Raw genomic sequence first — 15,607 nt, 5'->3', positions numbered from 1 at the left:
TTTCAGGTAATTCCTGCCAGCTCTGCTTCTGTTCTACAGCTACATTTGTTTTACTTTTCAATAAACGCCTGGCAGCAAAGAGGAAAACCCCCTTCACTGTCCTCCTCTACATAAAGCTCATAAAGCCCATGTCAAGCATCCGCCCACTTGGAGGAGTCCTGAGACCTGCTCTTACGCCATGGTGGAGCTGAGGAGATCCCTGGAGGAACACGGATAGCAGGCACTTGTATCTTCTCAGAAACTATGAGCCAATAACTCAATATTTACTATACGTGGGCAACCCGAGGCAACGATTACTCCCTCAACCATTTTATAGGCTGCTTGCATTCTGTGCAAAGGGATAGATGATTTTTTGTTGCAAAGTTGCAACTTTATAATCATTTTTGGGGCATTAGAAAATGTCTTTCAGTGGAATTTGGTGCAAGTGCATGACCAAAATATCCCGGATGTAAGGGATTATCATCTGCACTGTAAGTTAATCACATTATTAAGGAACAATCTGCTCGTCAAACCCGTGTTAATGGCATTTTTATTTACCTTGCAGGTTCTAAACCTCTGCAAATAAAGTGATTTACAGGGGGACAGTGGAGCATTGTGGGGATCTGATTTGGAGGCTGTGAGTGACAGCTGGGTAAGAACTGATTGGACACTGAAAGAAATAAAAAGGGAGGGACTTGTACTGTGTGCATGAGTCATCACTCTCCACCCCCACCCCCCCAGCCAAACTGTCTGTTTTTGTCTTGCAGGTTGGAGATTTACTGAGCTTCATTTCCTCTGATGGAAACATTCATTTTAGCATAAAACTGAACGCAGACCTGATTATTGTGAGTAACATCATGTGTCAGATTTGCAGATGACGTACAACAAAGGTCCAGTGACTGATACAAAACCTGATTTACAGTGAGTACAAGATGTCCTAAACATAAGTGTGAGTGTTTGACTAAAACAAAGTCAATGTTTACAGTTTTTAAAGCATGTCAGACATCAGGGGCATGCTGAGTCTGCTTTAACATAGCAACACAACAGTCTGTCTGGCTTCAACTATACTGATTTAATACCCTAAATGTTTACAAAAAATATGACTCTCTTATCCACAGAGCAGATTTTTCTGTTTGCTCAGCATAGTGACTCGAGGATTTGCATCTTTACATCAACACAGCCTCAGTTGTGTGCTGTGCAGCTGTGGGAGAAAGTCATTCATGATAATCAAATTAAGTGTAGCAGGTTAGTTTGGGGTTGGAGCGAGGGGCCAGAGGGTTGCAGTGTTTGAAATCCTCCTCATTACTTTGATTAGTCCAGACAAATCACAACTGAGCGGGTAGATAAATATCTAGGGGGAGTTTATGTTTTGTATTTTTTCTTACATATTGTTCACCAGTTATTACAGTTGCAGTTGATTTGATTTTTTTTCATTTTAAGCCAAAGAGAAGCTGTGGTAAACTTACTGCATAATGCGATTAAAATCGCCCTCAGTTAAAAAACTGCGCTTTGCTTTTTGTTCCTTGGATGACTGACCTTCACTGTGCTGAATGACGTCTGCAGAGTACAAAACTAGAACCCTGTTCTTAGTCTCATCCTCTGACGAATCTAAGAACAGCCGGAGAGCTTCTTGTGGGCAGGTCTGCACCTTACACAAGAGCGAGCACTTTTCAGTGAAGAGGGAGACATCATTTATCCAACAGTTAGATCACAGTAAAGAATATTAGATCTAGATTTTTCAATATAAGAGAAGGTGTACATGTCATTTTACCACTTTATACTGCAGTAATTGTTGTGGAAAAACTACTATAGGCAAAATGTTTTACTCCAGGCAGAGCATTTTATGTCTTAAGACATGTCTGGAGGAGATCTCTAAGAGGCCCCTTACACTTTCACAAATCACACATATATTATGCTTGAGTTTGGTCTGACCTTGTCCAGGAAGCTGCTTGCACTTCTCAGTTGGACCAAATTGGGGAAGTACGGACAACACACAATGTCTCAATTTAAACACCAATTGTTTTCATGTAAAACCCTACAAAGGAGGGGTTCAGGTGCGATATCGTGAAGGAAAGCATGCTTGGATATGACACTTGCACTGGGTAGATGCTCATCAGGTATATATGGTAAATGGACTGCACATATATAGCGCTTTTCTAGACTTGGAACAACTCAAAGCGCTTCTATACTCAATGTCACATTCACCCCTTCACACACACATTCACACACCGATGGCTATGCCACTGGGAGTTCAGCGTCTTGCTCAAGGACACTTCAGACTGAGGGAGCTGGGGATCGAACCACCAACCTTCCAATCGACTCTACCACTGAGCCACAGCTGCTAGTCTCAAGAGTACAGACTATTCTTCACTCACAGGATGGAAACATACCGGCTATTGCCCCTTGACTTCTTACTGCAGGTCTGATGGTAAAGGCATGGTAAAGTCTTGGTTATACTTAGACGCAGATTATGGTCATTCAAAATGAATAATGGGAAAGGTATGGTATGTTTAGGTAAGTACAATGACAATGAAGAGACAACACAACCCAACCCTGAGTGTGGACAGCAGAGGAGATACAAACCCTGGTCTCATCTGTCCAACAGAACACTTTATACTGTATATGCGTCGCTCGGCCCTCAGAGACTTTGCTGCCCTGTGTGTGACCTTAGCTTTGGGACTGAATGTAAACATAAGTCGCTTTAGGCAGCTTGAACTCCCAAAGCTGCTTTTCTATCAATACATGGTCTCAAGTGACAATGCAAACGTCTTGTTTTCAATCTGGTTGTCTGACCTCTCGTGCTTTTATTCTGACATGCCTGCAAATGTCTTCAAAAACAAAATATAGACGACTAACATCCAGCGGAAAGGAAACGCCACAAACTGTGACAGGAGGCCAAAAGGCTCTTTATTTGTTTTAACCGGAAACAAGAAAATAAGGTCAAAAACGATGCGCTGAATCTTTTCAAAATGATTACTTGCTTCATTGCTCTTCTTCACTGCTCTGAAGGATTTCTCTTAAGTGTGACACTACTGTCAATACAGTGTGCCGAGGAAACAATGCAAACTATATAAAGCCCGAGAGGAAGTGAAAAGAGGGGGTGGAATCATCTAACTATATTCACAAAAAATGTAAAGAAGCATCAGGAAAGAGGGCTTTCCCTCCTGAAGGTGAATTTCATGGTACTAAAGGAAGACAAAAGAAGAACAGGGCCAAGTCCATTAGGGAGTGCAAAGAGGAGGCGAGCTAAATGAAGGCTTGGTAATAGGGAAAAAGAGATCTAGAGGCATTTAAGAAGATGCTTCCAGTAGTTTGAAGACTGGGTTGACACAATGATATGAAATGAAAGGAACTAGGGGAAGGGCTGGGGGACAGTGGAGGTGGCTTGGGGGAGGGGTGGTTTCATAGGGAAGATTCGTAGTGCAGCGCTAGAAAGTCGCCATGAGCCTTTCCACGACTGGAATTAGCACCAGCGAGCGGGTGTTTCGTTCTTATACCTGTTAAAAAAGAGGCGGGAGCTCGGTTAAGAGAGCATCTCATTTCTGTGGAGAGACTGCAGCCATACAAGTACGTGTTATATTGTGTCTCCTTATTGCTTGTCTCGGTGTCAATGGGTGTCCATACTCATACATATTAGCCTTTTGACCAGCATTCAGATTCACTTGTGTTATCCATTCTGACACTGTGTTCCTGTCAACACTTTTCCCTTTATGTATTTATAAACAGTATTCTTGTGGAATGATCCGACAAATCATTGGCAACATCTAAAGTTTGACACATTTCAATTGTCTTACAGTCTTGTGCTCATATTGTCCATCCCTAAGCCAAAGCCTAACATGCTGGCAGAGATCTGTAGTTTTTAAAGTTGGAAATGACCAAAGGTCAAACTTTTGAGCTGCCACAAAAGACAGTCAGTCGGCTCCGGGCCTTCAACCTCAGACATCAGCCTTCTTAGCCTTTGTGTAGGAGGGGGTTTGGTCAGTCACAGGAGCCTTAGGCTACCTGGAGGGTATGTAATCATGTGTGTAAGGGCTGCTTCTCAACAGGACTCAGTGTCAATGGGTGTCAGCTAAAATCTACTACATCTAGCGCTGCTGCCGGTTTTCATATTCTTCCTTCAGCTACTCATCAGCAAGAAGTGGAGGTGTCGTGAGCCAGAGCACATCTGGTCCATGAAGCATTAGGTTTAAGAGTGGTGTACTAACAAGAGGATAAGGCAAGCCTCGTGGGAATTCATGTGAGAATCAATTTAATGGTGCTCAGAAAGGCTTCCCCATAAATGGGAGGAGATCATGCCTATTGTTTAGAGGAACCAAGCATGTGTTGAATACATGAATTTTCTACAATATAGTTTTAATACAAGCAGCAAGATGGATCAGGGACACGCTGGTTAAACTGTGGAGGTGGACACTGTGTAGGAACAGTGAGAAGGAAGCTAGGAAACTTCTGTTGCTGGCTTAGGTCAGCAGTGTCATGTAGTGTCGAGCGGACATGGTCTTCCCCGCCAAATTAGTCAGGAAACAGAGTGGGCAAGGAGTGGGAGCACACCAGCTGAGAACAACAGCACTTTATCTGGATGCTGCTGGGAATATGGATAACGATGGTTACACAGATAAGGTCACTGCGACTGACTTTTATTTCAAAAGACACAACGGCAGTGAATGCATCACACCTGTTTTAAACTATACCTTCAGTTTAAATTGGTTATAATATTAGAGAAGTTTTACAACTGGAAAGTCAACAACAATGATTTTCTCTCCTGTCTTGACACTGTGGTTAAAAGGTAGAATTCCCATTTGCGTGTGACTTGCTTGTATTTGACTGGCCGATACATCACCTTGCCGGATGACAGTCGAGAGAGGGCCCATTTCAGCACATGTGCAACATGTACGCTATTATTAAACAACACTACATGATTTCCTCTTGGTTATTCGACCTGTTTCATTCACAAAGTAAATGCCATACTACCAGCACATGAGCAACTGATGTATCTGCGACTTCAGAAATAGGGGTGGGAATCGTAGGGTAACTCACGATACGATGCGATACGTGGCCAACGATAATATCGCAATACAGCGATTCTGCAATAATCAATATATTGCAAGACAATCATGTAGCAATACACAGCGATGTCTGGTTAACTGAAGAATACAAAATGCCCCTAAAAAGGTAACGTGCAGGATTAATGTATTTATTCACTGCAATTTGTTGACAAACTGAGATGAAACAATGTCCGTGTTTTCATTCTTTAAATTAAATTTACAGAACAATAGAACAACTGCAAAAACAAATTAGGACTTTGGATTTGAACACTCTTAACGGTTAATCACTGGTTAACCGTCAAGATTAAAATGTACATTTTGGATTGGATAAAAGTCTGGGACCCATGCAGACACTTTCCCAGAGGTCTCCAATACAGCAATTAGTGTAGTCGCAATGAGGATGGCCAATTTAACCTCCCAACCCTCATAATTGTCACGAAGCTCCGTGGTGAGCGCTGTCACGCTGACGGGCAAAATATCTTTCTTCATCATCAATCAGATTCTCTGTGTTACCCCCTCAGACCACCTCGCTTCGCACTTCCTCCGTGCTAGCATGGAGGGCAGAGTTGGTTGAGAAACTTGCGCTGGACCCGCTGGTCTGAATGCTCGTGAATGTTTGCTTCGAGTGTGGTATTGCAGTGTGCTTTATTATCTACCGCTGTATTTATAATAAAATATAAGTACTGTATTGCATAATTTACAACATTGTCGTCCTCTTGGTTGAAATAGTCCCACACGCTGTTTTTTATGCTTGTTTCATTTTGCTCTGCTCTCAGGCTCAGCTCAGCTAGCGACAACAAAGCGTGTGTTTCCCAAATAAACATGTATATTTAAAGACTGTTAAAATGGTAGTATTAACCGGTTAAAATGTTTAATGGTCGGTTAACGTTATCCCTACTATTGATAATTGTATTGCACGAGTCAGGAAAAAATATTGCTTTATTGATATTTTGTCCCACCCCTATAGTCATAACTTAAATGTGCCAACATTTTATCTGAGTGTTCACAAACTGCTTCTGTGAAATGGTCTACACCTTTGATGACATTTTGCTGGCTGCTGTTTGCAGTTCAGGACAATTTCATCAACATCATCGCTTACACTCACATCACCAGGCATCTCTAGCCTGGTAGTAGCACATTATGTGTGGCTCGGCTCTACAGCAGACAATATATATACACAGCAACATGGGATCACTGTTAAAATACAATTTCAAGCAAGAGCAGAAGCATGTAGGGAAGGACGAGCCATTAACAGCAGCAAGGTATGAAAATGCACCAACAGTGAGTCCTACTGAGAATGCCCCAGAATCAGTCAATGTTTGGGCTTTAATCTTAGTACAAATATTCACCTTCTGCATGGCATTCTTTTCTTTTCTTTGCAGCTTTACAAAAAAGAAACACCAGTTTACCCAAATATTTACAGTAAATAACATCTTCTGCTAGTCTAAATCAGCTGAAAACAAAGGTATCAGTTGGTTTTCATATCCTAGTAGCATGAAAACAATCAATCAATTTATTCCAATGACAACAAAACAATAACAGTGATGAATAGTAACCAGACCGAATGATAAATTATTTTGTTATCTAATTATCCTGAACATATTTAAAAGAAAGACCGCTGAGATAATGCAGTTGGACCTCACACAAACACTGATTGAAGATGTGATGCAGGAATGAGTCATCTAAATCCAGCTGTCCACAGGGCATGTATCTGATTAGCATACCCACACGCACACACCAGGAACAAATGTAAATATTGCAATAAAACCTGCTCTAATAGTATCAATTCAGCATCGAGTGCGTGTTCCAGTTCATTTTTACTATGTTTAGCAATATTGGATGCATGTGGGTATAGAGTTACACAATTTAAATAATAGTTATTAAAGCTTTATGCAAATGTAACGCTCAGTAATTGATGCTGTAGCAGCACACTCTGCTTCTCCAGTGTACCCCTGTGCCATGCACTGTTATTTGATGTAATGTGGAAGCATCGGTTGTGGAGAGATTTTACACACACACACACACACACACACACACACACACACACACACACACACACACACACACACACACACACACACACACACACACACACACTGTTGTGGCAAAGTCAATCTGACAGTAATGAAGTGCAACATTTGGGAAAGTATTTACTTGTAGTACAGCATCAACGCTTTATTAAGCAATATCACAAGAGGGGGAGTGCTGTTATACTGTGACGCTAAACCTATGACTGAATCACCTCCGTGCTGATATTCACTACAACAGCACAGCTCTGGGTGTGATATTGCTTTTTATACAGCAGATCTACAAGCTGCGTAGTAAAAAGTAAAAAGCAAGAACAGATTGTTTAGTTATTACGTGAACTCAAGTAGTAGTGCAACTTGAGTGGAAGTGGACGATTGCCAAGCAACACAAACACTGGGTGGGTGTTGGTGGCAAAAAATAACAAGCTGCGTGTTTTCCATCGCCCAGCAGTGGTTGGTCTGCCAGAGAGAGTAGGCGGAGTTGAGCGGTTGCTTTTCTGCTCTCTGCAAGTGTTGCGAGTAAACAGTAATCTACTATGGCTGAACAAACAAAGTAAAGATCGATGACTACAGATACAACTTCAAAAATAAGTGAAAATCCAAAGAAAAATAAACAAATTCGACGCTCAGATGAAGCAAACAGTGCAAAAAGGAAAGCAAGCATCAGCGAGGAAAATCAGTTACAACCGGAGCCGACCGTGGACGTCACACATGCAACACTGTCTGGATATCTGGGAAGTGTGCTCCCGCAATTAACGTTCATACGCCATAAGTGCCGCCAAAGAGAAAGAAACTGAGATCTTCGAGATTACAACTTTAACATACATCCAGTGGAATAAAAGTTTGTAGACAGTGGCTTTGGAGGCCTTTGTGATTCAGAGGCACCAAATTGATCAATCAAGATAAAGTGATACATATATTGAAAGTCCCAGAGATGTTATACTCTATATCAGCACTCATGCAAAGCTTCTTGTCCAATCAGATTACTTTGTCATAACTAACTGTTGTATAATGAACAGTTTACTCTACTGGAAGTTGTAATTAACACAGCTTTGTATGAGATGTAGCAACATAGTTTGGACGGTAAGGAGTTTTACTTGAGCTAAAATATGATAGGCCTCATCCTCTCAGGTATGAGCAGGAAGGCTTGTATTATAAGTTAAAGCTGCTGTTCAAGTGATGAATAAAGAAGATGAAAGAGCTAAAAAAAAAAATTCTACAGGACGGTGTGGTGAAGCACCCACAGTTGGGTTGTCTGCTCAGCAAGGCTGAACGGAATGGCGCTCTGTAGACCGAGGCACCCCATTTGGCTAATGAAGTCCCAGACTGTCTTCACACCACCCCCACCCACCGCTCCACTATGAAATGTTCTACTCATGAAAGTAATGAGGCAGGGAGGGAGAAAGACTCTTCTGGCCACTGATAACCTCAGACTAAACTTGCAACCTTACGAGACAAGGGCCTAATATCTGGCCGTCAATCAGCCCCAGCATCCCTGGCTGGAGTGTTTAATTACAAGGATCAATTATTTACCAGCCTCCTCTTTCACTACTCAGCGCTCCCAAAAAAGGAGTGTAAAGAGAAAAAAAAGGAAAAAGAAAATACATTTAAGACCCAGACGAGGTTGCGGAGGCAAATTTAGTACAGAGAACATAATTAGTAGCTTGTTCCAGATAATACGGACAGAGTTTGTTCTATGCTTTTATGTGACAGATTAGTTGGGCTGTAACAACTTTTTAAAGGATATACAACCGAAAAATATGAATGTGTTGTCAGATTAATGCAAAACAGGCCCATTTAAAGCATGTGGAACATGCTACAATTAAAAGAAACACCACATTTCAGTCTTTACAGAAAAACAATTTAGATTACAGCTGAAATTTGAGTTTAAAAACACAAAATGAAGGACTGCAGTGAAGACTTAGGATATACATGCAACAAAAAACATCATTTACAGAAGCTACACAACCTAAATGAGAGACTGTCTGTCTTAAGAGAAACGGTCTGAAGAAATGTCCAATACTTGAATGAAAATGAATAAATTGCATTCATAAAGCACCCGTCAGTTCTTTACAAATGCATAAGAAATCCAACTACTGTAACTCCTGTACTTCATATTTACTCCTGCAGCCTGTCTTGACTTCAGCTCTGTGGCCTAAACAGCGACTGCAAGGCTTTTAACTAATTTGAAGAGACAAGATCGCATTACCCCTTTGCTTGTATTCACCACACTGCTTCACCTGACGGCTGACGCTGGGAATAAATGTTAGGAAATACAGATAAAATCATAAAAACAGACCTTTAAACTAAAATAGTGCATTTTAAGTGCAGCATACCATGCAGAGAAGAGTATGTATACTACACATATTGAAATATCCTTAAACTCCTGCCTTATAGATTTGATTAAATAGAGCTTTTATAGATTGCATATGGAGTTTCAAAAGAGTCTTGCAGAAAAGTACCCAGTACTCCCTGTACTGTACACTTTTCTGGAGACTCATTTCTCACCTCAGATGGCCCAAAATTCAGCTGTAAGACTTTAAACTAATTTAAAGAGACAAGATCATGTTAACCCCATCTATGCCCCTTTTTACAAGCTGGTACACTCCGTCCCTTGTGCTGACATTAGCACTCTGATGGGGGACACATTTGAAGATATGCTGGATTAACTTGCATAAAACATTGATGCATTTTTTCCCTCCCTGAAAACCTCCATGAGCTATAAATTCCTCAGAACCGCATTTATTGTAAAAATGTGGAAACGACAGATAAAACAGATGGTTAGTACTTAACTACTTTTTCATGTCGCACAACTGTACAGTGCTTTTCCTGGTCTGGGTTCTATCCTGCATCTAAAAAGGCAAAAAAAAAAGAGGGAGAAAAAAGTTGAGAAGCAGCAGCTGGCAGAGTGTTTTGTGGTCATCTATCCATAGAACAGAGTGTCTCTTCATGTGTCCGAATTACATCCAGCCAGATAACCCATATAACAGAGGGAGGGAAACATGCAGCACTGGACTTAGTCTGCTGTGGTTCAGGGCCTTCAAAAGCTACAACACCTGTGATTTGCATGTTGTGCTGTATTTTTGTTCAGTAGCTGGTACAGCCTGGTTTATGCTATTTATGGTGTGTAGCTCCACAGTGGCAACCAGATGTTTTCTAACAGGCATAATTGCTTTTGTTTATTTCACGATGAGCCCTTATTACAGCTTTGATTTACATTTGTATTTGAGTTAAGAGGTAGGTGTAGTAACATTAAAGGTATAATAAGTAGGATTTTTTTGCATTTTGTCAACAACACATTCAAACTGGGCCCCTCCTCCTCGGCTCTTCGTCACCAGAAGCTCACTCTCACTCTCTCGTGCGAGAACACACCCACCCGGCCGAGCTAAAATGACAGCATCACGGTTAGCTTTGCTCTAGCATGCTAGCCGCCGGTTACCTTTGTGCTAGCATGCTAACCGCCGGTTACCTTTGCGTCAACTCTGCATCGCTCTTTCGCCATGTTCGCCGCTCTGAATGGGGCCCAGTTGCTAATATGAACCAATCCCACACTCACCTATACGCTGTGATTGGCTCAGGGAACCACGACAGCGCCCCTCCTGAAAACGTCCCGTGCAAAGCAAAACAACAGAATAGATGCAGAGGGAAGGGTCTCACAAGGGTCTGCACACACACTCACCGACACACATGTATAGAGGCCCAGAAGTGATGATTTATATTATATTATATTTGGAAAATCCCACTTATTATACCTTTAAAAAAGTCATGTTGTATATATAGCTAACTATGTCATTAATTTAATATAGCAGCAACATATCCTCAAGCCTTCAATAGTTAGACATAGTAAATCACTTCATGACAAGGACAGAGATCCAAAAGTACAAAGTGTAAGTCATTTAAATATCCAATCAATACATCATATTTCTCTAATTCTGCTCTAAACTGACTTGATTGTTGAAAGACTCTGACATTGATCCAAAAAAGAAGGTTTAACACTTACGGCCTCATTAATTCCACAAGGGGGAGTGTGTTGAGGCTGAAATATAAGAGTAGGCGGCTTGTTTCTTCTTCTACAGCAGCACAGGGTTTTTCCCCTGGACTCTCAGCTGATGGCTCATTAATCTGTTCTAGAGGAGGTCCCCTACGCAAGAAGCCTGCGCCACTGGAGGACTCCTCCTGCTACTTCCTTTTCAGCACAATTCTTTTGCTTAACTATGAGTATCACCAAGCTGAAGAGGAGGTTAATGAAAGCATTATCATAAACCTACACGTAGATGTGGACTTTTTAGTGTTGCTTCACAGCAATTGTAGTATCAATGTTTGAAACTCTATGAAAGCTGTTTTTTTAATATTGACATATAAGGGTTTCTTCCATTTCTACTGAGCATTATCATCATCACAATGTGCCAAATCATTTGGCAAAGTGATTTGGCAAATTCTCTAGTCTTTAGTCCATCCAGCTCTGACTAAACATGAGACATCAATTCTTGACAGCAAACACCTCTTTCTGAGGGACAATTTAAAAAATCTGTTTTTTAATGACCGCATTATATGACATTGTTTTGCAAAGAAAATGGTGGAGCAAGAGGGAAAATCAACAAAATCAAATGAGTGTCTGTGAAAATTCAATGACCTTGCATCCAACAAATGTCTACAAATCTCACTCAAAACAGATTTAATCCTATGAATACCTGTACAGAATTTCCTGGCAATCCATCTACTTGTTGTGATATTTCATCCATCCATCTATTATCTATACCATTTAGGGTTGGGGGGGGGGGGGGGGGGGGGGTTGGAGCCAATCCCAGCTGTCATTGGACGAGAGGCAGGGTACATCCTGGACTGATCGCCAGTCAATCACAGGGCTGACACATAGAGACAGACAACCTTTCACGCTCACATTCACACCTACGGGCAATTTAGAGTCACCAATGAACCTAACGAGCATGTCTTTGGACTGTGGGAGGAAGCCGGAGTACCCGGAGGGAACCCACGCATGCACGGGGAGAACATGCAAACTCCACACAGAAACCGAACAGAAACACAGGAACAGAAAAACAAACTGGGATTCAAAGCAGGAACCCTCTAACAGCCTTAACCCCCATGCAGCCCTGATATATTTCAGTCTGGACCAAAGTAGTTGACCAACTGACATTTCCATCCTTACAGCCATGAAGATCGCATGGCTAAAAATGATTCCCCAGCTTTTATTTAAATTATGATGCAACACATCTTAAATAACATTAAACAACAGAAAAAACTGTCTGAACTGCCATTGCATTGTTCATTTTGTCGATTAGTGGTGAGCTACAAGCTTTTTGATCCATGAATATTATGCTTTCTGTACAGAAATATGACAAACCATCAATCCAGTTCCAACAAGCACGATGGCTGTAAAACTATGAACACAGAGTGTAGGCTAACAGTGCAAATTAGCTACCTGCATACACATAAACAGCCAGACGTCCTGTGTGGGAGGCAGCAGGGCACTGAAAGGCTCCATTTACACACTTTGGTTTAGCTGCAGCATTTGCTCTGACACCCATCATTGTGTAAGTACTCCATTCATACATACTCTGCTTCAGCTGACAAGAGCAATTACATGTTAGTGATTATTTCACAATAGCCGTCCACTTGATTAATCTCTCTGCCCTCGGTGATTTAAGTGGACATTTGTCTGACGTTGGGGGTCGTTTTTTTTCTTCTCACAGCAACTGATCTGTTATTGACACCATCACTTACGCACCACAAGTTTGACTGCTTAGACGGCAGCTCTTTCAGGGACTCGTATCAGACATCACATTTTTGATTGCCGCACCAAATCTGACAGAGCATGTGGCTGTGTCTAAAGAAATGTATATATTTCAACACACTTTACACAATATGAAAGTGTAAAGTGTGTTGAAACGTTGCCATGGTTATAGAATCAGTGACACTGCAACATCACGTGTGTGTGTCATCACATAAACAAAAACTCTCAAGTGAATCAACATTAAAAACACGACTTTGTGAGTGTTCCAAAGCAACATTTCCACAGCACGTCACACAAAGTGAGGTCTCCAGAATGTCTTGTGCAAAAAAACAAAATCCATCAAACTGTTTTTAATAGCATCTGATTGGCAAGCTGTCTCGGGACAGTTGGCAAATGGGCGGACAGCGGAGGAGTTGAGAGGTGCTAAAGTTCAGGCAGGAGCAACGCAGCACCCTGTGTCCTGCCAACAGCCCTACAGTGGCGCAATTCCTGACTAAGTTGTTGACCCATGGCCCCCACCTGTCTTGACCAGGCACTATATAGGGAGGGGGGGCACACTTTCCCTTCTATGCTAACTGCCACACCAGAAGGCTTTTGACTCATGCCCATCTGTCCTGGTAGTATACATTAAGCGAAAGCCAAGCTACTGGCACCCTGTCCAGTCCATGTGTGCTTTTACAACAACAAGTCGTTATATAGAGTGTGAACAGATTATGTACCTTGGCACAAAAACACCTCGCTAAAGGGAATATTTTGTATTAAAGGGTCATGTATAACAGTTATCTTCAAACTGCAATGAGATACTATTGAGGTGTTATGAGCCACACATTCAGCTACTAACTATTTTTAACTCTGGTGTTGTTTAATTTTTTTAATATTTAACCTTTTTTTTTATAAATAAATTCGTTACAACAAATTTTGTCTACTTTTTGAGACCACAGTTAGAGGTGGTGTTGTATCAAAGTGCATCACATTAAAAGGTGTTCCAAATGTTCTGACACACAACACAGGAAGGAAATATATGACACACCTCTAAGTTTGAGAGGACTGATGACAACCTACGTTACGTACCTTTTTTTAAGGTAAACTTGCATTTTACATGTTTTGATTGAGCAAATCTGAATTTGTGATCACTGCAGAAGCGCTACCACCCCATAGTCATCACCTCTCAGTAGAGAGTTTGCATGCCTAAGCCATTGCCACAGCAACCAAAGCAGACAGGATAACAATGCTTGAAAATACAAATACGGCCTAATCACTTGCTTTTATCAGCGAGGGCAGTCAGTCGTGGAACTTCAATTCAGGGACACATCAGGCCTGTCTACGGTCTGAACACATTTTAGAAGCTTTTTAACGTAGGAATGCATCAATGGCTGAAAATATCTTGACACTAATGGTAATAAGAAATATGTAAAATTACACCATTACCTTTATTTGAATACTTTCATACAGCTCTTATTAGTTTAGAATGAATCATCAGCATATACAAAACTACGTTTGCACAAACAGACGTTAACTTTCCTCAAGAAGATTGCAGGAATAAGAAAAGATGCAAACATACCTGACCTCGTTGGATGTCTAAGTAGTGAAGCACCTCTTTAAGCATGACTGGAGTGTGAGGAGCCTTTTCATGTGATAAAGACGACTGTTCTTCAGATCCGTCCAGGGAGCCAGGATCAGAAGATGCACAAACTGCAGAAGAGTGCAGTCTCGACTTCCATGACCTCCATGCTCTCGACAAAGCCAGATTAGATTTCCGTAGCATTGGGTTGGCGCGCAGGGACGTGTGGAAAATCATGACGCTTAAAACGATCTATGGAGGAAATTAGAGCAAAGTTATGAGGTGATATAAGCAGATATATAAAGTTCTCACGACAACTAAGAGAAGGAGGATCTGTAATCCAGGGTTAGTAAAATGAGCGACTATGTTCACAATTAAATGAGATGAAGATGGATTCAGTGGCTTCAAGTGACAGGTGATTGCTGATTTGAAATTAATTGAATTTTGGAGATACAACCATAACACAAGTGGATACATACAGTAATGCTATATAACAACTACAAACAGTGTATATATATTATTTAGAATAAAAATAGTTAACCTATGTAATAAGTGAAAATGATCTTATTTGGGAAACTTACAAAGTAACTTTGATATTTTTATGCAGGATTTTTTGTTGTTGTTCATACACTGCATCCTTAAACAGCGACTATAAAAGTTCTTAAATTTTAGGCTGATAAGTTCAATATATATGCATTCTTCATGAACAACACTGCCCGCATCAGGCACCAAAGTGAGCCACATGGTTAGACAGGTATTCAGGTGTTTCCTGGCAACAAGATGTATTGAAGATTAGAGTTCAGTTAGTGATGTATGGCTCTAATACAAGAGAAATACGTGCCGGACATAAAGGAGTGTGTGCGCCCATAAAATTTGTGAATGCAAAGCAAATGTTGAATGGCAGTGAGGAATTACAGCATTTGAGAGGTTGGCAATAAAAAAATGAGTGACGGCATGATTGCTTTCAGATTGTGAGCCATAGCTGTTCTCCCTTTCAGAAATCAAAATCAACTTTTAACAAACACTTTTATTTCATTACTGTTGTGTGCATCCTGGCTTATATCAAAATATTACCTCTTTGGGGTAAATTAAGCTATCTTTTTGTGAAGAGCAGAGGCAAATGAGTGATGTACAGTTATGAGCATCTGTACACTTATTACCTATGACTCATTTTGTGATTATTTTTATCTGTTTTCATCTTCAACAGTCATCAGGGTTGATAGCAGAAATAAGGTGACTTTATCTA

General features: G+C 41.0%; 1 protein-coding gene across 1 annotated transcript in view; it reads right to left on the bottom strand.

Annotated features, from left to right (window-relative positions):
- Window positions 1-14,598, bottom strand: part of mettl15 (methyltransferase 15, mitochondrial 12S rRNA N4-cytidine) — a 49,772-nt gene extending 35,174 nt beyond the window's left edge. Inside the window, exon 1 of the mRNA XM_069662163.1 lies at window positions 14,362-14,598. Coding sequence (XP_069518264.1) covers window positions 14,362-14,598 — 237 coding nt within the window. The remainder of the gene's footprint in view (window positions 1-14,361) is intronic.
- Window positions 14,599-15,607: the final 1,009 nt, after the last annotated feature.

This window comes from Semicossyphus pulcher, unplaced genomic scaffold (assembly GCF_022749685.1).
Source record: "Semicossyphus pulcher isolate SPU_LCO1_2020_fin unplaced genomic scaffold, fSemPul1.0.p SCAF_1, whole genome shotgun sequence".
Classification (NCBI taxonomy): Eukaryota; Metazoa; Chordata; class Actinopteri; order Labriformes; family Labridae; genus Semicossyphus; species Semicossyphus pulcher.
This window is presented reverse-complemented; position numbering and strand designations above follow the sequence as displayed.